The sequence below is a fragment of the Crocodylus siamensis genome, chromosome 4 (assembly GCF_052110815.1).
Source record: "Crocodylus siamensis isolate JL-2025a chromosome 4, ASM5211081v1, whole genome shotgun sequence".
In the NCBI taxonomy this organism is placed as follows: domain Eukaryota; kingdom Metazoa; phylum Chordata; order Crocodylia; family Crocodylidae; genus Crocodylus; species Crocodylus siamensis.
Window position 1 is genome coordinate 214,256,597 of NC_143398.1, and position 27,373 is coordinate 214,283,969.

The 27,373-nt window shown below is 44.2% G+C and overlaps 2 protein-coding genes across 8 annotated transcripts in view; one reads left to right on the plus strand and one right to left on the minus strand.

The window, feature by feature from the left end:
* WDSUB1 (WD repeat, sterile alpha motif and U-box domain containing 1) overlaps nucleotides 1-7,537 on the plus strand; it is a 68,331-nt gene extending 60,794 nt beyond the window's left edge. Inside the window, exon 11 of the mRNA XM_090045659.1 lies at nucleotides 7,034-7,537. Coding sequence (XP_089901785.1) covers nucleotides 7,034-7,206 — 173 coding nt within the window. The 3' untranslated portion in view covers nucleotides 7,207-7,537. The remainder of the gene's footprint in view (nucleotides 1-7,033) is intronic.
* A 2,037-nt stretch (nucleotides 7,538-9,574) lies between these two features.
* Nucleotides 9,575-27,373, minus strand: part of TANC1 (tetratricopeptide repeat, ankyrin repeat and coiled-coil containing 1) — a 201,972-nt gene continuing 184,173 nt past the window's right edge. For all 7 annotated transcript variants that reach the window (XM_090045663.1, XM_090045661.1, XM_090045660.1 and 4 more), the window contains 7 exons: nucleotides 27,124-27,247; nucleotides 26,633-26,808; nucleotides 19,523-19,655; nucleotides 18,425-18,516; nucleotides 14,472-14,618; nucleotides 13,396-13,496; nucleotides 9,575-12,400 (listed from right to left, as the gene is read on the minus strand). In XM_090045663.1, coding sequence (XP_089901789.1) covers nucleotides 10,975-12,400; nucleotides 13,396-13,496; nucleotides 14,472-14,618; nucleotides 18,425-18,516; nucleotides 19,523-19,655; nucleotides 26,633-26,808; nucleotides 27,124-27,247 — 2,199 coding nt within the window. In that variant the 3' untranslated portion in view covers nucleotides 9,575-10,974. The remainder of the gene's footprint in view (nucleotides 12,401-13,395; nucleotides 13,497-14,471; nucleotides 14,619-18,424; nucleotides 18,517-19,522; nucleotides 19,656-26,632; nucleotides 26,809-27,123; nucleotides 27,248-27,373) is intronic.

Genomic DNA, 27,373 nt, shown 5'->3' on the forward strand with positions numbered 1-27,373 from the left:
TGAAAGGCTATGGGCACAGGGGACTTTGCCTAGCAGCTCTGATGATTCCTTTGACAGCTTTGTGATGAACTTTGCAAAACAATTTTAAAGCCTGTATTGAAATGTAATTAGTGATAGAATAGATCTGCTGAGAATCCCTGCTTTCTTCACTTATCAAATGCTCAAGGGGACATATTTGTTCACCAATAGAAAATAATGTTCATTCTTCCACAGAATCACTTTGTTTTATTCTAATATTTTTAATTCCATGGAAAGCTGATTGCCTATTTAAAAAAAATCTTTTCTCTAGAGAAGTACCAAGAATAAAACAAGTACTATCTGAAACTGGTTTCAGGTAACATTTTATTTTGAAAAGTTGCCTAGTTGATATCTCTCATAGTCTAACATACTGGATGAATACATATGTGAAAAGTTTAAAAGCAACAGTACATTTTTGCTAACAAGGAAATAAGTTGATTATCTTTGATTGAGCTGCAATTAAACATTGTGGATTTGAATCAGTAATAGCCATAGATAAGTGTTTTAGCAGATGCCTTGTTAAGATGACTTCTAGTTTTGTACTTTATTCTGCCTGTGTGAGATAAGAGGCTGAATCATGTTTTGGCCTTTCTGGCTCAGATCAGGTGTAGAATTAAAAAATAACACACCAAAGAAAAGACTTTGTAGTTGCCTTTTCAGAAGTATATCTTATCAGTCAGTAGTTAGTTGCTTATTAGGAACATAGAATTATTTAGGATGATTAAAGAGACTATTCCCTACAGGTAGAGAATACCTTGCATAAGTAAAAGACAAAATGTGGTCTCAGAGAACTGAATAGGAGCTTATATTAAGTTACTTGCTACTAAAATAAGACATTGTTTGAAGAACACTTAGCAATACTTTTAGTACTTTTTGTAAAAGTATTTCATAGTTTCATAGTAGCTAGGGTCAGGAGGGACCTGAACAGATCATCTAGCCTGACCCTCTGCCACAGGCAGGAATGAATGCTGGGTTCACAAGACTCCAGACAGGTGATCATCTAACCTCTTTATTAATTTACCCGAGGTAGGGGCGAGGACCACTTCCCTGGGAAGTTGGTTCCAGATTCTGGCCACCTTAACTGTAAAATATTGCCTCCTGACCTCTAACCTAAACCTATTCTCCATCAGCTTATTACCACTGTTCCTCGTCACCCCAGGTGGTGCTGGGGAGAATAGGGCTCTTCCTATTTGCTGATGATCTCCCCTGATGAGTTTGTAGGCAGCCACTGGGTCCCTTCTCAGCCTCCTCTTGTTGAGGCTAAACAGGTTCAGGTCCCTCAGTCTCTCCTTATAGGGCCTGTTGTGCTGCCCTCTTACCAAGCAGGTGGCCCTCCTCTGAACTCTCTCCAGGCTGTCCACATCCTTTTTAAATTGCGGCGCCCAGTACTGGATGCAGTACTCCAATTGCGGCCTGACCAATGTTGCATAGAGGGGGAGTATCACCACCTCTCTGGACCAGTTTGAGATGCATCTTTGGATGCATGACAAGATATGGCTGGCCTTGCTGCCTGTGGTCTGGCATTGGTGGCTCATGTTCATCCTGGAGTCGATAATGACTCCAAGATCCCTTTCTGCCTCTGTGCTTTCAAGAGGGGAACTCCCCAGCCTGCATCTGTACTGTGGATTCCTTCTCCCAAGGTGCAGCACCCTGCATGTATGTGCATTGAACCCCATCCTATTCTCATCTGCCCACTTTTGTAGTCTGTCTAAATCTAGTTGCAGCCTCTCTCTCCCTTCAAGTGTGTCCACCTCGCCCCACATCTTAGTGTCATCAGCAAACTTGGACAGTGTGCTTTCAACCCCCTTGTCCAAGTCGCTGATGAAGATGTTAAACAGTGCAGGTCCAAGGACTGAGCCCTGGGGGACCCCACTGCTCATATCTCGTCAGGTTGAGTACGACCCATCCACCACTACTCTCTGGGTGTGCCCCATCAACCAGTTTTTACCCATCCAACTGTGTAGGCATCAATGCCACAGTTGCTTAATTTATTAATGAGAATGGGGTTAGAGACAGTCTTTCTAGACTTTAAGAAGGCCTTTGACACTATGTCAACAGCAACACCAGTATCCAAGGATTCAGTTACCTGGTCATAAAAGGCAAACAGGTTGGTCAGGCAGGACCTGCCTTTGAACCCATGCTGGTTGCCCCTGAGCATGATCTCCCCTGCAGGCTCCCCACAGATGTGCTCCTTGATGATTTTCTCCAAGATCTTCCTGAGGACCGGTTTGATATGAGGCATCAGAATCTGTTATTAAGTATCTGAATTTCAAAGGGTCACTTGTAGCTAACTGAAACATTGAACTGTCTCATGGTTGGTACCTCTAGAGCGAGGTAACATAAAATTGTGGGGTGAAATCCTGACTCTTTTCTGTTGACTTCAGTGGCGTAGGATTTCACTCCTTCTATTTACTATATCTAACACCTGCCTGAGTTTTCAGTATAAAAAATTGAAAGCAAAACAGAACTGTTGAGCATCTTCCTGTAATCCAGACAGGCCCCAGGCACCATCTAGCTGCAGTTGCAGGGGCTTCAGTGCAGGCTGTGCAAGCCCATACAGATTCTTGGTGGTTGAAGCCTTTGCCACTATACCTATGCCATCAGTACTCAAGCTAACTCAGTCTGTCTACACAGCAGGAGTCACTGGATTGCAGTGTTCATGAGTATAAGCCAGGGTTGGTAACCTACTGCCTACAGAACCATTCAATCCAGCCCCCGAACATAGGACTTGGGTGTTGGTTGCTCTCCCCATGCCACCATGGAGATAAACATTAGTGCCTGGATCCTGGGGCCCACCTGCTCCTGGGTCAGACTGGGTCATTCCAGCCCACACCATGAAAAGCTTGCCAACCACTGGCATGATCTATTCCATACCTGTTTAGTTCAGCTAAGGACATCAGAAAAATGTATATGGTAGTTAAACTTTAGATCATTAGGCCTTGTCTACAGTTGTTTATCCACAAAGGCATGTCAGTATAATTGCACCCAACAGAAGAGTTATTTTGGCAGCATAATTTAAACACATTCCCCAAACGGATTTTATGTTGTATTAGCAGTGTTTTTGCCTGTGTACATGCATCCAGTCTAGATCTTTTGCCCAGTATGGCTCTCAGTCAGGGATTTGTGGTTAGAAAGCTGTCCTGGTATAGCTCTCGTCCAAATCCAGCATGTTTCTTTTCTGGACTGAAAGGGATTAGCCACTGAAGTCTGAAATGCTTCAGTGGACGTCTTTACAGGTAAATCAGTTGGAGATCCATGTGGCCTGTTTGGGGGCAGGCTTTTATCACACTGGAGCTATGAGTAAGGATGCCTTAATATAGGTGGGATTTTTTTTACAGTCATCAGTTAACTCACTTGAATATAATTTATCTTTCCCCAATTTGCAAGATTTTTATAATTATACTAGAGATGCAGCAGGCTACACTTGTTATAGAAAATACTTCAAATGTTTTGGGTTTGACTAAAACCAACATAATTTGAAAAGTAATTGGCTGTACAGTAGTTATATTTGATGCTGATGTGCAGTACAGTAGGACCAAACATAATTGTTTTACTTTACATATTTAACCTGTAACTGAACAACTCTTACTTCCATTGAAATTAAATTCCCCTGCCAAGGGGTCTGGGTGCCACCAACCCACCCACGGGCTCTGTCTGGGTGGAGGCCTCAGAGGAGCCCCGGGTGGGTCCCTAGTTGTGCTCAGTCACCACCTCCATTAAGACTCCCTCACGTGCACTTACTGAAGACTCTGTCTGAAGTCAGGAACTCTGATGCGTGGAGTTTCAGGCCTCCTGCTCTCCCCCCGCTCTCCCCCTTGTGCGAACTCCCACACACAATCTGGTGTGCCCCTGAAGAGCACACCTGTTTGTGGGGCCTGTTCACACAGCTCCTGCCCGGCGTGACTAAAAACCCCTTCCTGATTCCCTACAGCTGGCAGCTCCTCTTCCCTCCTGCCCAGCTTACCTTGCTGGTGCTGCTGGCTTGGTCTCACTGCTCCTACTCCTCTGGGTGGGGTCAGGCGAAGCCGAGGGCTCGTGTGCCCTGCTACACATGAGGAGACCTAAACTACCCTGACATCTGCTGGGAGGAGCAGTCAGCCAAATCCAACCATTAACCTGAGTGCAGGACCTTCACCTATGGTCCTGCTAGGGGGAATGTCTTACTGGACTTGGTGTTGGTGATGGGGGAGGACCCGGTAAGGGAGCTGCAGATTCGTGGTCACTTTGGGGACAGTGACCACCAATCAGTTGAATTCACCATACGGCATAGGGTGGGGAAGAGAACTAGTATGGTGGAAGTGCTTGACTTTAGGAAGGGTAACTTCAGTGTGCTTAGAAGTCTGGTCAGTGACACTGCAGGATAAGAGTATTGACAAAATGGGAGTCCAGGAAGGATGGTCGTTCCTAAAGGAAGCAATCCTTCGGCTGCAGAGGGACCTGATCCCAGTACGAGGGGAAAAAGGGGAAAGGAGCCAAAAAACTTCCTTGGCTAAACAGGGAAATCCAGGGGAGCCTAAGGGTAAAAAAGAAGGCGTATGGGCAGTGGAAGCAGAGGGAAGCTACAAAGGAGGAGTATACCTACTTGGTCCATACTTGCAGGGAGGCAGTTAGAAAGGCCAAAGCAACTACAGAGCTGAGGCTAGCAACAGAAATTAAAGATAACAAAAAGTCTGTCTTTAGGTATGTAGGAAGTAAAAGGAAGGCACAGAATAGCATAGGACCCCTGCTGAACAAGAAGTAGCAATTAATGACAGACCGGGGGGACAAGGCTGAGCTATTCAGTGAGTTTTTTGCCTCAGTGTTCTTGAACAGGGGTCAAGATAAGTCTCCTAATGGGTTCTTAGATGGGCATCAGAGGGACACCTGCCTACCGACTGTCAATGCTGACTTGGTGCAGAGTCACTTGGATGGACTGGATGTGTTTAAGTCAGCAGGCCCAGGTGAGCTGCATCTGAGGGTACTGGAGGAATTGGCTGGAGTCATAGCAGAACCACTGGCACAGCTGTTTGAGTGCTCATGGTGCTTGGGTCAGATCCTGGAAGACTGGAAAAGAGCCAATGTGGTTCCTATTTTGAAGAAGGATCCAAGTAATTTATAGGCCAGTCAGGCTCACCTCCATCCTTGGAAAGGCCTTTGAAAAGATTATGAAGGATTATATTTGTGGGAGTCCAGTGGGAAAAATAATGCAGCAGGGAAACCAGCATGGATTTGTAGTAGGTAGATTATGCCTGACCAACCTGGTTTCGTTTTATGACAGGGTCACAAAATGCTTAGACACAGGAGTAGAGGTGGATGTTGTTTACTTGGATTGTAGCAAGGCCTTCCATACGGTATCTCATCCCATTCTCAAAAAAATTAAGATGCTGTGACAGATGTTTACAAGGTCTGGTGGGTGGCAAATTGGCTTAGTGGTCACACACAGAGAGTAGTAGTAGACGGGTTGGTATAGACTTGGAAGGAAGTGGGTAGTGGGGTCCCACAGGGTTCAGTCTTTGGACCTGTACTCTTCAATATTTTCATCAGTGACTTGGACGTGGGGGTGAAGTGTACTGTGTCCAAGTTTGCGGATGATACTAAATTGTGGGTTGAAGTGCACATGCCGGAGGGTAGGGAACAATTACAGGCATACCTGGACAGGTTAGAAAAGTGGGCAGTATAACAAGTACAAGTGCAGCGTGCTGCACCTAGGGCCCAAAAATATCCAGCACACCTACCGGCTGGGAAGTGACCCTCTCAGCAGCACAGAAGCGGAAAGGGATCTTGGAGTCATAGTGGACTCCAACAGGAACAAGAGTCGTCAGTGTGATGAAATCATCGGCAAAGCTGACCGCACTTTATCATGCATCAGCAGATGCGTGACAAATAGAACCGAGGTGATACTTCCCCTCTATGCGGCATCAGTCAGACCACAGTTGGAGTGCTGCATCCGGTTTTGGGTGTCATACTTCAAGAAGGATGTTGATAGACTCGAGAGTTCAGAGGAGGGCCACTTATATGGATAGGGGCTTGCAGGGCAAGCCCAAGGAGGAGAGACTGAGGGACCCGGACCTCTTCAGCCTCCACAAGAGAAAGCTGAAAGGCAGTCTTGTGGCTGCTTACAAATTCATTAAGGGGATGCAGCAATGGATCAGAGATGTTCACCAGGGTGCCTCTTGGGGTAACAAGGAACAGTGGTCACAGACTGACAGAGAGCAGATTAAGGCTTGAATGTGGAATGGGCAAAGTGCGGTGGTGCTCTCCCCTACCTTGGGGGTGTTTAAGAGAAGGCTGGATAGGCATCTGGCTGGGGTCACTGTACCCCAGCACTTTCCTGCCTAGACAGGGTGTCAGACTCGATGACCTGTTGAGGTCCCTTCTGACCCTAGCATCTATGAACCTATGAAAGCATTTACTTTTTGTGACAGAAATAAAGGTTTAGATGGTACAAGCTGGTGGTTCTCAACTTGCCTCTCAACTTGTTTTGAATGTAGCAGGACCCCATTTGACAACTGCTGTTGTGCTGCCTCAACTTACTTCATTGGTTCTTAACCAGCAAAAAGTGCCTTGTGCATCATCGTGCTGGGAAGGGCTAAGGTAGAAGAACCCACTCCTGCTGCAGCTCATCTCACTGTGATCCTGTGTGGCATCTTCTGGATGCCATACAGAAAACAGGTGGAACTGTCCCTGCACCCCAGTTTCCAGGAGGAGCATGGTGGGGAAGGGCTGCAACATGAGGTGGCACTCCTGCCTCAGCCCTCCCTGGTGTGGCTGGGCATGAAGCAGGCAGGCCTATACTGAAAGGGCCTCCCATGGGCACACATGTTTAGAACCACTGATACAAATCCATCCTGAATAAGAGATAGGGGTGGGGTCTGGTGAGTTAAGACCAGGTAGGATATTAGTGTGACCTTTGTCACATCACCTTTCTGTGTCTCTGTTTTTTCATCTGGAAATAATGCTTCCCTGCATCACAGGCTTAAAATTCAGTAACTTAAGATCTGTGGAATGACGTTGCTATATATTTTTCTCTTTATAGACGGCTATTCCTATGAGAAGGAGGCAATGGAAAATTGGATCAGCAACAAGAGACGGTCTAGTCCCATGACAAATCTCCCTCTCCAGTCTCTTGTGCTTACCCCAAACAGGACTCTGAAAATGGCCATCAGTCGCTGGCTGGAGACTCAGCAGAAATATAATGAAACAACTTAATCTTGAATGCCCCAGCTATTCTTTGAAACTAACTGAATTGAAACTGTAGGTAGTTGAAGAAAACAGCTCTATCAGACATTTTAAAATGCTGGAAAGAAAAAAGGTAAGCTTCTGTTTCTGGTGTCTTCAGGCTGGAACTCCAGCAAAGGCCTTGAAATTCAGAAGTCACACAAAAAAAATAATAGAACGTACATTTGGGCACCTCATGTAAACTACTGAAAATATTTTTTTTAATACTAGAACTTGAATTACCTTGTACTGTTTTTATAAGAAAAAACAGGCTAATTGATAATATGCATGTTTCAAAATAAAGTTGTTACAATTGCCAGTATTTTAATGTCTGTCCTTTGAGTGGATGTGAGTGTGTGTCAAAAAACTTGATTTAACCATAACAAAATAAAAACTTTACAAAGCCAAGCACTCTGTAATAAGGTTGCCTTTAATTGCATGATTACGTATTACCTGCTGCCCCATTCAGTGCAAGAGATGAATGGTTCAGCCCCTCCTGCTGGATATATCCCAGTAGGAGTGGGGGAGTTGCCCAACAACAGGCTGATTTAGAGCTACTGAGCTCTTAAGAAGCAGCAGTACTTTTGAACTACTTCTTAGAGAACCTTGGCTTTCAAAAACCCAAAGTTAAGTGATAGAACTGGGCTTAAAAAATAACAATTGCTCACTTGGGACAGAGAGGGTTAATAAGAGACTTGCAACCCTTTTGTTGGTGGATTTGTCTCCTTTGTTTAAACAAATGGCCAAGGTGTGCACAGACTCGATTTGGTGCTTTCTTTTTGGCATCTTACACCCAACTCAGTACCATTTCTCTGTGCAGTTGCGGTCATTAAATTAGTTCTGCATAATATATTGCTTGAGAACTTTAGGGAAAAATGACCAGGCAGTAAATGACAACCTCCTTATAATATGGTAAATAAGTGACCACAGTGTGAGAGAATGAATGAGGAGATAATCCCTTCCATCCTCCTGCACACTAGGGGATTCATATCCAGGCATGATCCTGGGTACCCAAAGGACTTTGTTTATTTCTTTTACACACCCTGCTCTACCCTCTTGCATGCCTGCTCTGCTTTTTTCATGACCTCTTCAACAACAGGGAACAAAGAACAAGACATTCTTCATCTGGTGGGAAGTCACTGCTTAAAGTTTTTACAAGATTAACTAGATTCACTTCACCCAGTTTCTGCAGGCTGCCTGATCTTGAGTGACACTTTTTTGCACTTGAGTGCAAAAGCTGAAGAGAAGGAACAATGGAGGTATTAACCTACCTCTCCTGTAAATAAGCAGTGCTTCCCCCCGTTTTCTTCAGTCTTCCAGCAGGTACTGACAGTATTATATATTCCTCTTACAGCTTTGTCAGGTGGGTTTTTTTCTTAACAGCCGAGAACTTCAGAGGAAAGAAAGCATAGACTTTGGCTGTCTCAGACAGCAGCCCGTCTGGACAAAGGTGAGTGACCCTGCTTCTGTGGCAAAGGGGGTCTCAAATCCAATTTACTTTAGAAGTGTCAAGGAAAAGTTTGACTTATTTCCATCAGCACCAGGTTCCTTAGTAGCTCTGGCTGATGCAAGTAAATTCAGTTCAGGCAAACCCTCGATTTAAAAGAAGAATCCAGGCTGCGTAAGGTTTTGGACTTGTTCTAAATCAAGAGGAGATTGGTTCCACCTCTTGGCATAACTACTACTTCCCACCCACTCCTAAACTAATCTACACTGAGGGGCAGAAGAATCAGTTCCAAAGCAACATATCACATTGCCTTTCTAGTTATTTTTTTTATCAGAAAACAAAGCACTGACCCAGTTATAGCAGCTACAACTATTACTTTGGGTTCACCATTATACGCAAGTTCTACCTGATACTTGTATAATTTTGAGATGTGGACAAGCCCTTAAAGCAAGTCTGAACTGTTAGCAGACAGCTTCTTAAGTATTGTCCAAAATAGCCTCTCGCCCTAACAGTCTGGAACATGGGAGGAGTTCTTGGATCTTGAGTCTTAAACACTCCTTGAGAATATGTTTTTTGACATTTAACACAGTAACCTGTTTCCTTGTGTCCTCAATGACTGTGGCTCAGCTCCACAACTGCAGTCTTCCATCTGGGGATCAAGTCAGATCTCACGATTTAGAGCTCTGTTGTTTCAGTACAGGTTACTGCAATACTGGTGAAGTTGAAGGTGAAGAAGTCTCTTACCTACAAAACTTCACTTACTGATGACTGAAATCTAGAGAATGAGCGTTATCACTCAAAATGCTCCCATTCAAGTGTTCTCTCAGGTGTAGAGGGGATGACTGCGCAACTTGCTCTAATTGATGTCAGCTGTTTTACAACTCAGTTTACACATCAAAGAGTACCTCTCAATCCAAGACTATATTAATAGTCTTTATTTCATATGGAAAAATACAGTAGCTGTGCAAAAAACAGAACTACAGAACAAGAATAACATAAGACTTGTACAAATAACCAAGAAACAATAAATAAGCTAGAGCATAATGCAGACTCATTCAGGAATTTGTAAAAAATGTGTAAGGCTGTTTTTACAATGTACATACACACTGTACATGGGAATAAAAGATGAAAAGTGACTGAATACTCCAACTTGTACAATACAGATCTTAATTACACTCACAGGAATGTCATTACAGCCATTCATTTTGAAAACATTCTTGCAAATATAGAACCTTTTTCTATGAAAAACCTCACAACTCCATCCTAGAAAGTATCTGCACATACACTTTTCCTCAAACTTTCATCTTCATACCTTCAAAATAATACATCAGGTTTCCTATAAAATCATTTTAATAAAGTATTTCATTCCTGTACCTTTCCTCCATGAATGAATGATGCATCATTTTGCATTAAGGTAGCACCTCAGAGGTGTTTAGATAAACTATATAAAGTGCGGTTACGGTTATATTGTTAACATGCCATAATATAGTATAATTCAGTGCAATAACCAGGAAAGTTGAAGCCTTTAAAAATGCATGCAAATCTGTCCTTGTGTTTCTCCAGATCTTACTTGGTTTCTTATAGAAACTAAAACAAAAGATAAAATTATATTTACATGTTACCACATGGCTGCTTGTAGATTATACTCTTACACAAATGACTTGAAAAGTTCCTAAATTTACATTATGCAACCCAATTATATCCTGCTAGAAAACTGATAAAAATCATACAATAGCTTTTGGATAAAAGCATTCATTTACAGACCGGTATGTTATACCATGAATTCCATCCTTATTTATAACACTGTTGTGGGACTCAAATGCTTTAAGCACTGGAAAGAGGGATGGCTGATTATTGAGATAGACAATCAGAAGCCATAATTAAAACCCTATATAAGGTGAAAATGTTAAAATCTTACAATAACCAGGATATAATGGAAAGTAAATAATTTCCATGTTTGAGGTCCTAATGTGATGCATTCATAAGCCTAGTTGACCACGTATGCATGAGTCAATTGTTTCCAACTAAACTTGACATTCCAGTTAATATTCCTATGCTGTGGAAATAGCAAATAGTGTAAGAAAGTGGTTGTATCCTGTATTTTGTTAGTACTACTGGCCAACTTGGACAACCTACTCAGACTTGGAGAAGTGGCCAGGTAATTAAATATTTAATTTAGGAACAATAGTCTATGATGATGAAACAGCCCTATATTAGTGATTAATGAAAGCAATCAATATGCTGTTATGCACCGAGTTTACAAGAGCATGTTGTTTATTATTCTGTTCGTTATACAAAAGGATATATTCTATTCATACATTAGACTCAACAAATGAACGCTTTGGTTTTGCAGAAGAGACATGACTTAAATGGCCTTCCTTATTAATATGGGACTGTTGTTTAGACAGAGCATCTGGAAACAAATGGGAGACAGGCTTAGATGTCCTGCTGTCTTGAGAGTGGGCAGGCATTTGGCTCTTGAGCTCTTTGAGTTCTTTAGCCTGCATTCCATTTTGGATACCTTCTCCAGGGGCCATAGCTGTAGAGGAGGTTTTGGTTAAATTACTGCATCCACTGGGCTGTTTGCCAGAAAACTGCTCGCAGGTTGTGGACTGAATGCCCCCACCAGAAGCATTTGGTAGCAATCCTTCAGATACCTGGCAATTCCAAGTGCGATTTGTTTGACTGCTCTGCTGCTGAAACCTGGCAGTCTTATCCATGATCCCCATAAATGGGGTATTGCGTGGTCTATGTTCGGTTGTACCACTTAGACCTTGGCTAGGTTTATTTTCCTTAATTCGAACATCTGGCCCTAGTCCTTTCATGTTATCTGAAAAGCTGTTGCTTGAAGTTAAACTGTTGGAAGAGCTGGAAACAATCAAGCTGCCAGATGCAGAGCTAGAAGAGACAGCACTTGTTCCAGGCCCTTGCGGCCTTGCTTCACTGAAATGCATTTGAACTCCTTGGGTGGGTGCTGCTTTCTCCATGGCTGCTGGCCTGTCAGTGGTTTTGGACTTACTTGTGAATGAGTGAGCAGATGTACTCTCACTGTGCTGTAAATGGGAGAACTGGTTAGATGCTAACCTTTCACTGTAGAGGCCAGAGCAGGCTCCTGTGGGAATGTTTCCAGATGATACAGTGTTTGTCCCATCTATAAACTGACTTTTACTGTTGGCCAGATTTCCAGGGTGTCGGGCTGGCATTGGACTTGAGGGAAGATGCTGAAAAGATGACTGTGTCTTTGTACTATACTGACCACTTCCAGTTCTCAGCCCTGACTGTGTAGAGCTCAAATGCTGATTTGTTTTTACAATCTGTGCTTGCTTTGTAGGCTGCATGATCAAACCCGGCTCTCTCAGATATTTACTTCCTGCTCTGTTCTGGGGGGATGCTGGTCTGGCTTTCTGCTGAAGGCCTTCTTGAAGGGTCCTACTGTAAGGTGAAGCAGCCAGGGAATGCTGCAGCCTCTGTGAAGGTGGAATGGACTCATCATGGTATGGCAATTCTTCCTCTTCTATTTCTTCAAGACCCATACGATCATTCAAACCTTGGACAAGAGCCTCCTCTTCATTGTCAGAGTTCTGCTGTGCCGGCTGAGGAGACTGCCTCTTCTGCTGCTGGGTTCTCTGGAACTGTTTGCATTCCTCTTCTACTCGAGCCAGGAGCCTTTGTATTTCTTGATTACTAGGACACAGCTTTATGGCTTCTCGGAGGTCAGCAAGAGCTGCAAGAAACTGTCTGTAAAGAAAGAAAAATTAAAGGAAACCATTCTCAAAGGAACCTTGAAGGCACAATGTCATGACTGAACACTGGTGGTCCTGTATCTACTATTCTCAAGGGAGCCCTTTGATCTGCTGCCTCGTCTCAAACTCTCCTGCCTCTGGAGATGGAAAGGGTTGAGAATCCTCTACACCAAAAGGTCACTTGGGGTGGGGAAAAAGGAGACAGTCCCATGTCCTTCCTGTTCCATCCCAATGGAAGACCCAAGACCAAGGTCCTTCAGGAAGACAGATGAAATAAGCAGGTGTATTGGTAGTGCTGCAGAAAATGGCAGGAGGGGGCTCAGCTTCAGACTTACTTCATTGAAAACAGCTGGTAAATATCCCTTGTAATACTGCCCATCCCAGAATGAGTGCTTCTTTTACCCTTGCTAGGAGGGGTGTGTGTACCATGGGAAAAGAAAGAAAAAGATCCTACTTCCTACCAACCAGATTCTTTTGGCGGGTGAAGGCATCCACCGCTGCACCCTACTGGCCACCCCATAACACTTTAGGGTTCTTCTGCTCACTTGTCCTATTAGCTATCTTTGCAGTCCTGTAAAGAACTGTTGATGAACTCCCTTTGGCTTGCCAGCTTATGGAATGGGTCAAGCAGTCTTGTGGAAGGAATCACAGATGATTGAGATGGAGGGGGGAACTTAGCTGAAATTAGAAACTAATGTGGTTCCTTTACACAACTCCGACTATTTCAAAGAACTGTTAGGGAGTCCAGAAATAACTGCTTATGCTGCGTTCAGTGACCTGGCATATGTCACTGAACTCCCAAGAAAAACTACTAACATGAATGGAAACAGCACGATGGAAGAGGGGACCAAAATGAGAGGGAATCTGCAGTAAAATCCCAACATTCAGGCACTTTGAATTTGCACCAGATCAGCTATTGAAACAGATGATGTGGGAGAAAAGTTAGGCAGCTGTTGAAACAGGTTACACAGCAGAAAGTTTAGACAGTACCTGCTATTTCTCTTGGCTCTTGCTCTAGCATAATAAGCTTCATAAGATTTGGGTTTCAGTTCAAGTGCCTTGGTAGCAAACTCTTCAGCCATGCCAAAATCCTGACAATAACAATTATCTAGTCAGCTCACAGGGACAAATGATTTAGAAACATGTTACATACATATCACTTTCAGACACCACCAGAAACAGTAAATTTTGAGAGCTTCTATCACATGGCCCTCAAACTGACAAAAAAAAGTAAGCTGTTGCATTAAAATCAGATGCAACTGACAATACTGGCCACTGGTCCTGTTAACACAAGGAAGTTGACTGATGTAACTGTCCTGGTTTGCTCCCTGTGCGGACACTGGCCATGCCTACACGAGACGCTGACTGCGCAGTTGTTTCTGCACAGTCATTTAGTATGTGTATAAACAAGTACTAAACAACTGTGCAGTAACTAGAGTTAACTGTGTTGTAGCATCGCTGAATGGCTTTTAGGTGACGCCAACCACGCAGCTTCATTACTACTGCACAGTAGTGTTGTGTTACACTTCATACCATGCAACACTACTGTGCAGTAGTAACAAGCTACTGCGCAGTCAGCATCTTGTGTAGATGCGGACACTATTTTGGAATCAAAAGGGTTTAGAACGTAGAGGACTTCAAGTCAGTAAGTTTCTTACTTCGTGAGTAAACTTAAAAAGTGGGACCTCAAAGAAATGCCTGGATGACAGTTACAATGCTAATAAGGAAGGACAAAGTGTCATGGCTTTAGGACTTGGGAAGGCAGAAATCCCACAGACTACACATGCCCCTGAAAGCGACTCTCACTTCTGGAGCAACAGACACCATGTCTGTGGCTTACCTCTCCCCATCTTACCCCTAATTCGAGGCTGGTACCACAGGAGTATTTTATACATTTTTCCCCAACAATAACTTTTCCTGTACCTGCTTTAGCTCAAAAGAAGGAACAAGTCAGAGGGACACTGATACCAGCATAGTATGCATGTCCTTTACACTTTTTTAGACCTGGAGCCTCAGGTTTCCAAAGCAAGAAGTGTACAATTAACAGAAGAACAGTAAGAACTCACGTTTGTTTTTCTGCGGCACCGTGACAAGTTTAAATACAATGAAACTCTCAGCTCGTTGAAAGCTTTCATTTCTTCTCCAAACCCTTCCCGAGGAAACTTCCTTAGGGCATACTGATATCGCTGAGCTGCTTCTTTCATCTTCCCTTTCTACGGGTTAGAACACAAGAGCGTTAGATGTTGATTTGTAAATGCTGCTTTAATTTTAAACTATATGAATATTTGCCAGCTGGCAACAGAAGCTCTTCAAACAGATTCAATTTTTATACGTTGTTTATTTTCAAGTAGTTACATGGTGAGGAAGTTCACAAGTTAATATCTGGGACGTAGTTTTTAAAATTGGGGTAGCTATGCAAATATTTACCAGGATAATATTTATACTTAAATACATAATGCCAGTGCTGCAACAGAATCCTTCTGACACAAGACTTTTCACTAATACACCTACTTCGTCCTGTTTAGCTGTGGAATGTAATTTTTAAACTAAAAGCAATCATTTAGTTGGCTTAAATGTCTCAACAGCAATACTGAGTGGCAAATGATGTCTTTAAGGAACAGAAGCGGGGCTGGTCCTTGGGCTAGACTGGGCCTGCAGACTAGCCTCATGCACTGGATCGAGCGCAGGCCAGTTTGGCACGGTGCTGTGAGCAGCATGCTCCCTGGACCTGCCTGGAGCAGGCAGTCCTGCACTACCATAAGATGAGCTCAGGAAGGGACACCTCACATCCAGAACGTCATACAAAAGGCAGATTTCAACAGCTTCCAACTTCATTTTGGAGCGGGAAGCCTTGTTACTTAGTCTTGTCATCGCTGCAATTCACTTGAGTGGTGAAAGGAATCCAAAAGATTAGCAGAGGACATCTCTATGGTGAGATGCATGCCTTTGAGAAGCTTTTGCTAACACTTCTTAGCAAGATTTGATAAGTGCTAGCAACTGCTTTAGTTCAGGTGTGTCAAAGATATGGTCTGCAGGCCAAACCTGGCCCATGGAGCCCTATTGCCTTGCCCTTAGCGCTGCCTGTGGGTCTCAGATTGAACCTGCATGGTGCCACTGTGCTCTGAGCCAGTCTAGGAAGATGCTGTCTTCACCACTAAACCAAACCAGCCCCACAGTCTGCAGGCCTGATCCACCCCTAGAACCAGCTGAGCGCTACTCATCTCGCCCACAGCACCTGAGGATTTTGACACCTCTGCTTTAGTTAACAGAATTAAAGCATTCTTCTTTCTTATTTTTATAGCAAATTTCTTTTTATAAACCTCTCTACTAGTTTGTATTACCATCGATGCTAAAGTCACTTTGGAGTCTTCTCATTGTAGTGTCTGTTTATAAATACATGCTTACATTTTCAAACGTGACTTGTACCCTGGGGCATGTTGATTTTTACATCCAACCTGAGAAACTCCATAAGGTCTCAATGTTAAGAGTACGAGTGCTTCTGAATACTTCTGAAAACTCAGAAAATCTATGGCATCAAACTGAGGCAAATACAGTAGGAGAACAAATTAGGTGCAGAAGACTAATGCAACTCCCCCAAGGAAACACCATTATTATGCCTCAGAGGAAGCAAGGAAAAAACTCTTACCCCTGAATACTGTAAATAACTGAAATCAAGCAAATGTCGATTTTTCCATAGAAAAGAAAAAACAAAACTGCACCCTTTGATTACCTGCCAGTACGCAGATTTAATTCTATTTAATGCCTGTTAAGGTAGACAAAACTCCAAAATGACATGTCAATGGTACACTGGTCGTACCATGTTCTTAAAAAGCAAACAAGTTAAATAATCAGACTTTTAGATATTCAAACTGAAAACTAGGCCACTGGAATGTGCATAAAAATAGCTTTAGAACAGAGAGAACAGGTTTTCCTCCCTTAAGAGTTGCAAAATAGTTGTCACATACTGTGAGCACAATCAAACTGTCAAACGTGCTTTAGACTGTATAATAATTATCCACTTAGTTCATGTTTGCTTGTTGCATTTCTGCAAATGAATCAAAAAAAAAATCTAAGAAAAGATTCAACAACGCCAAGCCCTTGGAAATCAGCGTGGACTGCTACACTAAAAGAAATCAAATGATCTTATGGGGGAAAACACCCCAGCATGGATTTCAAACCTCTATTAACAACTGATAAAACACAAGAATGGGATCTTGCCCTGCTATCCTGATCTGTGAGTACCACAACTGAAAGAGACATGGGGGGTCTTGGCTGACCACATGTTGAACGTGAGCCACCAATGCGATGCCATGGCTGGCAAAGCAAATCAAACTCTGGCATGCATCCACCGATGCATCTCCAGCAAAACCAGGGACATCGTCCTCCTGCTCTACTTGGCCTTAGTGAGGCCCCAGCTGGAGTACTGCGTCCAGTTTTGGGCCCCGCCACTTCAGGAGAGCTGTGGATAAGCTTGAGAGAGTCCAGAGGAGAGCACCCGCATGATCAAGGGCCAGGAGAGCAAGCCTTATAAGGAGAGGCTGAAGGACTTGGGACTCTTCAGCCTGGAGAAGAGAAGGATCAGAGGGGATTTGGTGGCAGCCTTTAAGTACATAAGGTTGGTGCACCAGGATAACAGTTCACTAGGGCTCCCCAAGGGATAACAAGATCTAACAGGCACAAATGTCTGGAAGGCTGATTTAGATTGGACATAAGGAAAACTCCTTTATGGTCCGCAAACACCTATTCTGGACTCATTCAAATGCTGTTTGGATGCTTATCTTGCGGGGGTCATTTGACCCCAGCAGACTTCCTGCCTATGGCAGGGGAGCTGGACTTGATCTTGAGAGGTCTCTTCCAGCCCCTAATGTCTATAAAACTTATGACCTAAGCAGAAAAGAAACCTAGTCAGCAAATTAATACAGAGCTAAAGAGGAAGGACTTGGTGCTGGTAAATCAGGAACCAGCACTTTTTTCTCTCAGAACCAACCGTGAAGCAAAGTTTTACATGCTGCTGGAGGACCCTTCTGCTGGAGGGGCTGAGATGTCCCCCAGACGGACCCTCTCAGAGAACACTGTCATTCTCTGTGATTAAATGTACATATAACAAAGTACGATTTTACTCCGTGCAAAAGGCACCCAATTCTGAACTCTTAAGTTAGTATTCAAAGCTCCCTAAATTATCAGGGGATTCCAAGATTTTTTCATATTATTTAAATGAAGCCAAGCATGTCCACAGCACTGGCCTATAATGGCATAAACTGGAGTTAGCAATAATGATGCCACGCACCGTTTGCCACTATGCCTTTTAACTGAAGAGACTCTATTAGTGTTTTGTACACATTTGAGCCTCATATATTGGTATGAGATAGCAACAGAGATAAAGTGACAGAACTTTGTAGCCCCAAAAGGAATGACCCAAACCTTTCAAATCCAATGCCAAAAATAGGCCTGAAGTGACCTTCACAATCTGCATGTCAGATGTAACAGTCAGATACAGCAGATACAGTCATGTCCAAACTAGCTCTTGTAAAACAATGCATTAATAGTTAAAAACCTGTATCAAATATGCTATTATTTTGCTCAATTCATATGTAAATGGCATGCAGAGAACTATACAAACAAAAAGCTGTGCTTGAATGCACCCAGCACATGATAATTTAAATAAGGTCCCTTCAGATGAGCTTCCTAACCTTCATTACTCTTAAAATAACTAAAGACTAAGAATCTCCAGTGGGTGACCAGATGTCCACCACAGGGAATCTAGGTCACTTCTCAAGCCAGTCATCCCTGGACCTGGGCGTTTTGGATCACACGCTCTTTTTCCAGTTCCGCTCCAAGCTCCTTTGTCCAACCCCCAATATGAATTTAATGTACCTAGCACATATAGTTGTTGGTACTTTGCTAAAGGCAAAGACAAAATGGCAGGTCTTTTGAACAGCCTGAGTCTCTCCTTACCACTCTGAGCCAAAGGCTTATAACGTTCTTTCTTTTTCAGCATGGAAATTGAGTTTCTACTTACTTTGTACAGTAGGTTTCCTTCTTCCATCAGCTTCTGCAGTAGAATAATCAGAATGTCAGGTTTAGAAGTGGCCATTGCCCAAGCTGCATTTCCTGCAAATTAAAATAGTAAACATTTTTAAAGGGGACTTTGGTATTAACATATTTACTCATATACTGATTTGGCAGCAGCTGCAACAGGGTTAAACCTCTAGCTTTTGGCTGAGCAGGAAGAAGTGAGCAAGTGATGTAGACAGTAAACTCTGCCCACCGCTGTGCGGGGGGGGGGGGGCGGCGGCAGGGCACGACAATTCTGGAAAAATCTTTTTTTCATTCTGCCTTCCCAAGAGAAGGTACCCATCTTATCTGGGGGCACATGGTACACAAGAAAATACAGTAATGGGGAAAATGAAGCATTGGTTCACTCACACACACTTAAATTTACTCACTATTTCACAAGTGAGGAATGACTGCAGAATTTTAATACTTGCAGCAGCTTGCTATTAATGGTCCAGAACAGGCTTACCAGGTTTAAGTCCCAGCACAGGACAACACTTAAGTGCATGTTTAACAATTTATTTCCTGAAGTATACTGATATCACAGGTTCAAGGGTAATCAAAGACAACAGGCATATTATCTACTTGCTGCTGATGAGGCATGATGGGAATTGTTACAAACAGAATTTTTTAATCTACTTTTTCATTTTGACAGAAAAAATATTAACCAAGTTTTATGTTAAAAGACTATTATTTAGGCTTCCCAGTCATTCCCTCAGACATTTGGAAATAGAATTAAGGTAGTGTGCCCAAGAGTTCAGCCCCCTTGTACTGAGTCTTTAATGAAAGTTTCTGCCAGACCTTTCAGTGTACCAGATGGACAAACACTGAACACAGTTGAAGTTGCTTGGGCAATCCCAAGTCTGAAATTTCCTAGGACTTGGTGCAATGGACTTTTCAGCCTCAATAATGTTCTTTTTGTAGTTTGATGCGATCCACTTTATCAATTTTCATTCAAGAAAAACTCATATTACACAATAAAGTAATTCCACTATGGCAGACATTCGAGTTTTCCCCATTCTAGGGAAAAATGCTTTGGTAGTATAAGATGGGTTTTACTAACCTAATTTGGCTCCTTTCCTAAGTAGCATGACCACTACAGCTGTATTTCGACATCCAATCGCTCTGTCCAATGGACGCATACCACTGTGGTCGACATGTTCAATCACTGCACCCTTCTCCACTAAATACTGCACCTAGAACAGAAAGGTAGAAACAAACCTTGAACAATTCTCAGCAAGGGAAGCAAAGGGAGTTCATTTTTAGCACTGGAAGTTTCTGAGAAGACCAGTACAGGTATTCAGCCTGCAGGCACTGCCCCTGGCCCCCTTTGCTCTCCTGTGCCTTCCCCAGTCTGGGTGGATCCTGTCTGGGCAAGGTGTGGAGAGCAGCAGCTGCTCCACTCCTCCAGGTCCTGAGGAAGTGCAGTGGTGGGGACTGGCTCTACTCTGGATCTTTGGGAGCAAAGCAGGAGGAGCAGTAGGGCAAAGCCCCCTGTCTACCTCCCCTGTTCCCCAGATGGGGCAATTTCTGGTCTGAGAAAAGGAAGGGAGCTTCAGCAGCTGCTCCACACCCCACCAGCGCACTCCTAGTCTGGGAAAAGGCCCCCTCCTGTTCCCCAGGCTAGGCAGTGCCCAATTACAGGAATGGGCAGCAAACACTGCCCCACTCCCCTCCAGACCCAGACCCAGTATGCAGGCTTGTGAGAAACTCGCTCGTAGGGGAGATCTCCCAGGTGTCAACCTGGATGGTTTTTCTCCTGGAAGGGGCATGTTTCCTCTAGGAGAAAATGAATACTTGCTTGTATACTTGTAGTTTCTGCTGGGGAAACAGCAATTCTCTCAGCAGAAACATAATGCTTCTGTCTGCCATATTGACCTAAATCACACTTTTCTGAGAGTGCCCAGCTCTCCAACACATACAGAAGCCATGGAAGTACCATGGTGAGGTTCAGACTAGTCTTACTCAAAGTTTCCATTCAGTCATATCAAATATAAAGTAAAATAACTTTTTTGATCAGTTGGCAGCAAAGAAAAAGTAAAGGTAATGGCAATCCGGGAATAGTTACAGACCGTGATGGCCATTCTTTCACTTCACTGATTTAATTTCGGTGACACAATATAATCTTTTACTGTCAGTAGCAGATATATACTGAGAACACCATGAGGATGACACTTCATGCTCATTCCCCTATTTGTTCACACAGTGAGCTTCAATATGCTAACACAGCAATTTACATTTGACTAGAGAAAAGCTAGGGTGAAAATACAGGAGCGGTGTGAACCGTATGTGCTTCAGGGTAATTAATAGAGGTTTTCTTACAGCATTTCAAAATAATGTTGTGACACTAACACAACAAGTGTGAAACTACAGTACCAAAATGGTTTCAATTTGTTGATAGTTTGGGGAAGAATGCAGCACGGTACCATAAAGAGGGACATTCAGGCTACCCATCCGCAGCACCCATGTATAGATTATTGGAAATGTTCTAGTTAAAGTAGCAATACTGTACTAATAAATAATGACCTCCTAGTCTACCTGAAGAAACCTAAAGTTAAATTTATTACTTCCTAAACTACTTATCAGAGGAGTTTGATGCTGCAGTGAAGAGATAAAAGAACAAAGCAGTGAGAAGGGCAACAAGGATGATTAGTGCTATAGAGGGGCTTCCACGTGAGGAGAGACTAAGGAGACTAGGCCTATTCAGTCTCCTTTGAAGAGACACTTGAGAGGGAACACAGAGGTTTAAACACTAGATGGGAAGAGAAAGTAAATAGGGATTTATTATTTACTCTCTCAATACAAGAGCTAGGGATCATAAAATCAAACTAGTAAGTAGTAAGTTTAAAACTAACAAAAAGAAGTTCTTTTCCACACAGCATAGCTAAACATGCTGCACTGAATTACACAGCATGTTGCAGAAGCTGACAATTTAGCCAGATTCAAAGAGAGACTGGACAAACCCTTGGAGGAAAGGTGCATCAATAGCCATTGAGCATGGGAGTCAGGAGCACAGCCTCTGAATCAGAGCTTCCAACTTCAAATGCTGGAGACTACAATTGGGAGAGAAGCAGTGCAATTGTGGGGGACTACAATTCAGAGAGGGGAAAAACTCTGGTCATACCACTCTCCCTTTCAGCCTCCACTCTGCCATTGTGACACACAGGATACTGGGCAAGATGGACCTATGGTCTCCCCCAGTAAACAGCAGTTCTTATACGGAATAAAAACAAAGCTCTTGGTGCTGCCAGCCTGTTAGACTGTCGGTTAGACCTGCTCCAGCAACTCCTGCCACCTCTACTGCTGATGAGCTGCTTGCTTCTGATGTTACTAATCTCAGTATCTGTCACACCCAAGATATACTGTCCCCATCCAGACAAGGGAGTCTAAAGATCAGCTCCATCCTCCTATCATTGCTGCCAGAAAGGCCTGAAGAGTCTACGGAGATGATGCATAGGGGCCACCAAATGAAACCATGATCAGATCCCTCTTGGAGGAGTCCTGCTGCTACTGCTTCTTGGGACTCAGGAAAACCCTGATGATCATTAATCAGAAAAACGTTCAGAGGTGAACCGTGCTTTAGTACTCTGCACAGCTTTCACATGCGACTGAACCAGGGGTGCTTTTCTGAACAGAGAGAGAGGACACCCTGCTTCCCAGTACATGCAGAAACAATAAAAGTAGCATGTTACGGTTCAGACATTGCAACAGACATACACTAAAAGAACTAAAATAGACACATCAAACCATTACAGCGGCTGTGCTCCCACACGTTTGCTGGTTGAAAACATGTACCATATCATTTCTTTGAAACATGATTTCCGAACCCTTGTTCCCTCGGGAGTTTATATCACAAATAACAGAGTTTGTCTTGCACACAGTGTCTGATTAGCAGCAGCAGTTTCAAAATCTCCCCTCCCCCGAACACATGGGGGATCCCTGCTTGCTCCCAGAAACACATACTCATGAGCTGCACTATGCAGGAGGCCTTCCAGAGTCCGCTGACTGCCACACCTTCAAAACCACTAAGGATTTTTCCATACACACAAGTTAATTCAGATTAAGGCAGAATGTGATATGAAAGTGCAGTTACCATCGCACCACGTGTAGATGAGCCCTAAGCTGAATCAAGATCACTTTGAATCAAGATCACTTGCTTGAGGTAGAAGTACATTGCCAGGCTTCAGGTTCACCATTTAACCCCATTTAATATATGATCTGGGACAGTGCAGACAGGCTGAGCATACTCTTACCAGTAGTGTCCAGCATGTGTTCACACCTAGAAAGAGCCTGTCCCTTGCAGGTAATTTGGCTCCATCAGATTTTTTTGCAGAATGTGGGCTGGCCTCCGTCTTGCAAACTTAGTAAGCATAAATCATGGACTTTGACAACTGTACATTTGCCTTCTCAGACACCCCTCATCTCAAATTCAGACTCAGACTAGTCACTCTTTACTCCTCCTCCCCCTTCCCAAGAGATTTTGTTATAGACTACTGAGGCAAGTACAGTGCATGGGGAGAGCCTTTACCCGAAATGGAAGCCAGAGCTGTAGGCCTGGTGCTAAAACAACTTGCTGTGTGAACAAAGGACACTCTGAATTTTACTCCGAAGGTTTACTCTCTGAATCCCGGCTTGCCACATTTATAAAGATTAGATAGCAGTTTTTCACTGCCACTTTAAAAAAAATTTCATTGTTGGTAGGGTCGAAAGGGACCTGAGCAGATCGTCGAGTCCGACCCCCTGCCATGGCAGGAAAGAGTACTGGGGTCAAACAACCCCAGCAAGGTGTTCATCTAGCTTCCTCTTAAAGACCAATTCTTCACCTCCGTTTCTTTAACCAATTCTCCACCTCCGTTTTCTTGTGCAGGGACTGGGACTTCCCCACAGTGATGCAAGGTGGACTCGAGGGGAACGCCTCCAGACCTCAGGTTGGGGAGGACCGGATTAGAGAGCTTCTGGAGGGGCTGGACATGTTCAAATCAGCGGGTCCAGATGCTCTCCACCCCAGGGGGTTGAGGGAGCTAGCAGGGGTTATTGCAGGGCCCTTGGCACAACTCTATGAGCACTCATGGTGCTCGGCCAAGGTGCCAGATGATTGGAAGATAGCCTACGTGGTCCCCATCTTTAAAAACGGGAGGAGGGAGGACCCGGGCAACTATAGGCCCGTCAGTCTTACCTCAATCCTAGGGAAACTTTGAGAAGATCATCATTGAGCATATCTGCAATGGGCCGGCCTCAGGGATGATGCTCAAGGGCAGCCAGCACGGTTTCATTAGGGGCAGGTCATGTCAGACCAACCTGATTGCCTTTTATGATCAGGTCACAAAAGCCTTGGATGCAGGTGTCGCCGTGGATGTTGTCTTTCTGGACTTCAGCAAGACCTTTGACACCGTCTCCCACCCCATCCTCATTAAAAAATTGGGTGACTGTGGCATTGATTCCTACACAGTCAGATGGATTGCAGATTGGATGAAAGGTTGCACTCAGAGGGTGGTGGTGGTTGGATCATATTCCACCTAGGGAGAAGTGGGCAGCAAAGTCCCCCAGGGCTTGGTCCTTGGGCCTGCGCTGTTCAACTTCTTTATCAGAGTTTTGGACGACGGGGTGAAAAGCACCCTGTTTAAATTCACTGATGATACCAAAATTTGGGGTGAGGTGAGCACGCTAGTAGGGAGGGAAAGACTGCAGCAAGACCAGGATAGGTTACAGGGGTGGGCTAGCAAAAACAGGATGCGCTTCAATACTGACAGGTACAGGGTGCTGCACTTGGGCAGTAGTAACCAGCAGCACACTTATAAGATGGGAAACTCCCTTCTTGAAAGCACGGAGGCAGAAAGGGATGTTGGAATCATTATTGACTCCAAGATGAACATGAGCTGACAATGCGAGGTCACGGTTGGCAGGGATAACTGAACCTTGCTGTGCATCCACAGGTGCATCTCTAGCAGGGCCAAGGTGATCCTCCCCCTCTACGTAACACTGGTCAGGCCACAGCTGGAGTACTGTGTCCCGTTCTGTGCGCCTCACTCCAGGAGAGATGTGGACAACATGGAGAGGGTCCAGAGGAGGGCCACCCGCATGATCTGGGGACAACAGGGAAGACCCTACAGTGAGAGACTGCGGGACCTGAACCTGTTCAGCCTTCACAAGAGAAGGGTGAGGGGGGACCTGGTGACAGTCTAGAAAATCACTAGGGGGGACCAGAAGGGTTTGGGAGAGACCTTGTTTCCCCAAGCGCCCCCTGGCATAACAAGGAATAACGGCTACAAGTTGTTGGAGAGGTTTAGATTAGACATCCATAAGAACTACTTCACGGTCAGGGCGGCTAGGATCTGGAACCAACTTCCAAGGGAAGTGGTGCTGGCTCCTACCCTGGGGGTCTTTAAGAGGAGGCTTGATGCCTACCTGGCTGGAGTCATGTGAGCCCAGTTTTTCTCCTGCCCTGGCAGGGGGTTGGACTTGAAGATCTACAAGGTCCCTTCCGACCCTACTTCTGTGATTCTATGATGATTCTAAGACCCCCAGGGGGAGTATCACATCCTTGAACCTGCTCATGATGCATCACAAGGTGTGGTTGGCCTTCCTGACTCCAACCCCACACTATCGGCCCATGTTCATTTTGGCATCAGTAACCACTCCAAGATCCTTTTCTGCCCCTGCACTGACGAGAAGGGAGTTCCCCGTCCTGTAGGTATGGTGCTGGCTCTTCCTCCCCAGGTGCAGCACCTTGCACTTGTCTGTGTTGAATCCCATCCTGTTCCCATCAGCCCACCCCTGTAACCTGTCTAGGTCCGATTGCAGCCTATTCCTCTCTTCTAGCATGTCTACTTCCCCCCACATCTTAGTGTCGTCTGCGAATTTGAACAGGTGCTTTTTACCCCCTCGTCCAAGTCATCGATGAAGAAGATGTTGAACAGTGCAGGCCCAAGGACCGAGCCCTGGGGGATCTCACTGCTCACATCCCTCCAGGTCGAAAATGCCCCATCCACCACCACTCTCTGGGTGCGGCCCTCCAGCCAGCTGGCGACCCATTTGACTATGTAGGTGTTGATACCACAGTCCCCCAGTTTTGCTTTGTTTTTTTACTGAGAATGGAGTAAGAGACAGTGTCAAAGGCCTTCCGAAAGTCCAGAAAGACCACTGCTACCCTGCATCTAAGGATTTGGTGATCTGTTCATAGAAGGCCACCAGGCTGGTCTGACAGGACCTGCCTCTAATGAACCCGTGTTGGTTGCCCCTAAGCATAATCTTCCCTGCTGGCCCCTCGTGGACATGCGCAATGATAATTCTCTCAAAAAGCTTCCCCGGGATCGAGGTAAGACTAACTGGCCTATAGTTTCCCAGGTCCTCCTTCCTCCCTTTTGAAGACGGGACCACATTGGCCCTCTTCTAGTCCTCTGGCACCACGCCAGAGCACCACGAGTGCTTGTACAGCCATGCCAGGGGTCCTGCAATGACCTCTGCTAATTCCCTCAGCACTCTGGGGTGGAGATCATCAGGACCAGCTGATTTAAATACATCCAGTCCCTCCAGAAGTTCCCTGACTAGATCCTCACTGGCCGTAGGTCTGGGTGCGCCTCCCTTGGGGCCTACGGGGAGAGACTTACAGAAGAAAAGTCTTGTCCTCCATGCCACACCAAGACTGCAGGATCCCTACCCTTACAGTTACAGGAAATACCATTTAGGGACACAGAAATTGACCTCCTGTTCTTAACTGCTCTGCACTGTTATCTTCTTTATGTCCCTCTCACTTGAGGCCTTTGCTCCACAGGATTACCCAATTCTAGCAGGTTAGCTAGAGCTAAGAATGCATTTCTCTGGTGGGTCTCCCACAGATTTTTTTTAAAAATTCCAGTACATATAGCATACAAATTGTAAAAGTTATTTCTTACTGAGATTTGAAACACCCACTATAAAAATACTATAGCCCACTGTAAAGTACAAAGGCATGGCACTTGGCCTCCAGTACAATTACCTGGGTACTAAAAATCTGCTGATTTACCCCTGCACTGCAATCCAGACATGCATGAGGTAATGAAAAAAGGGAAGTTAAGCCTACTGACAACCTGCCTAAAGTTTCCTTCATCCACAGTTCAACTGACAAGATTCAGATTGCTTCAGACTGCAAGTTTAAAATAGGCTTGGTGGTTTTCCCACAATTAACTCTACTTACAATATCAGCGTCCCCATAGAAAGCTGCCAAATCCAAGGGTGTTCGGCCATTTTTGTCCGTCTGATCTATCGTTGCACCTTTTTCAACCAAATGTTGAACCACGCCTTTATGGCCCTTTAAGCAAGCCCAGCTCAGTGCTGTTAGCCCCTCTCTATCCAGTGATGAAATGGCTGCACCTGAAATAAAACACAGATGGATTTTTGTTGCTGTTTTAAAAAGCAGTGCTTAGCATTATCATTAAAACTGAAGTTTGATCATTCAGCTTTATTTTGAACTTCAAAATACTCAAAAATCAGTTTCCTTTTTCTGTTCCCCCCATCACTTCCCCTCAAAAATAACATTCTTTTAGCATACAGCACATTAATAAGGCACTATTTAAAACTATTAAAACATTTTAGAGGCTGAAAAAAATCCATAAAGCTTGCCTTTCTGAAATTAAATATGCAAAAAACTGGTGCAGTAATGCAGTTTTAACTAATTATTTATTTTACCTTTGGAAAGTAGAAATTCCACTGTGCTCAAATGTCCTTCACAAGAAGCCACCATAAGTGGTGTCCTGCCTTGCTTGTCACTCAAATTAACATCAGATCCATGCTCTAACAGAAGCTCTGCAATCTGAAAAAGGATGTTTTAGTTTAAAAATTATTTACACTGATAGACTTAGTCAGTAACAGCCCTTTTCAGAAATACATGTCATTTATATTCAATCTTCGACAATTTATGTTGAGATTAAAACTCTGC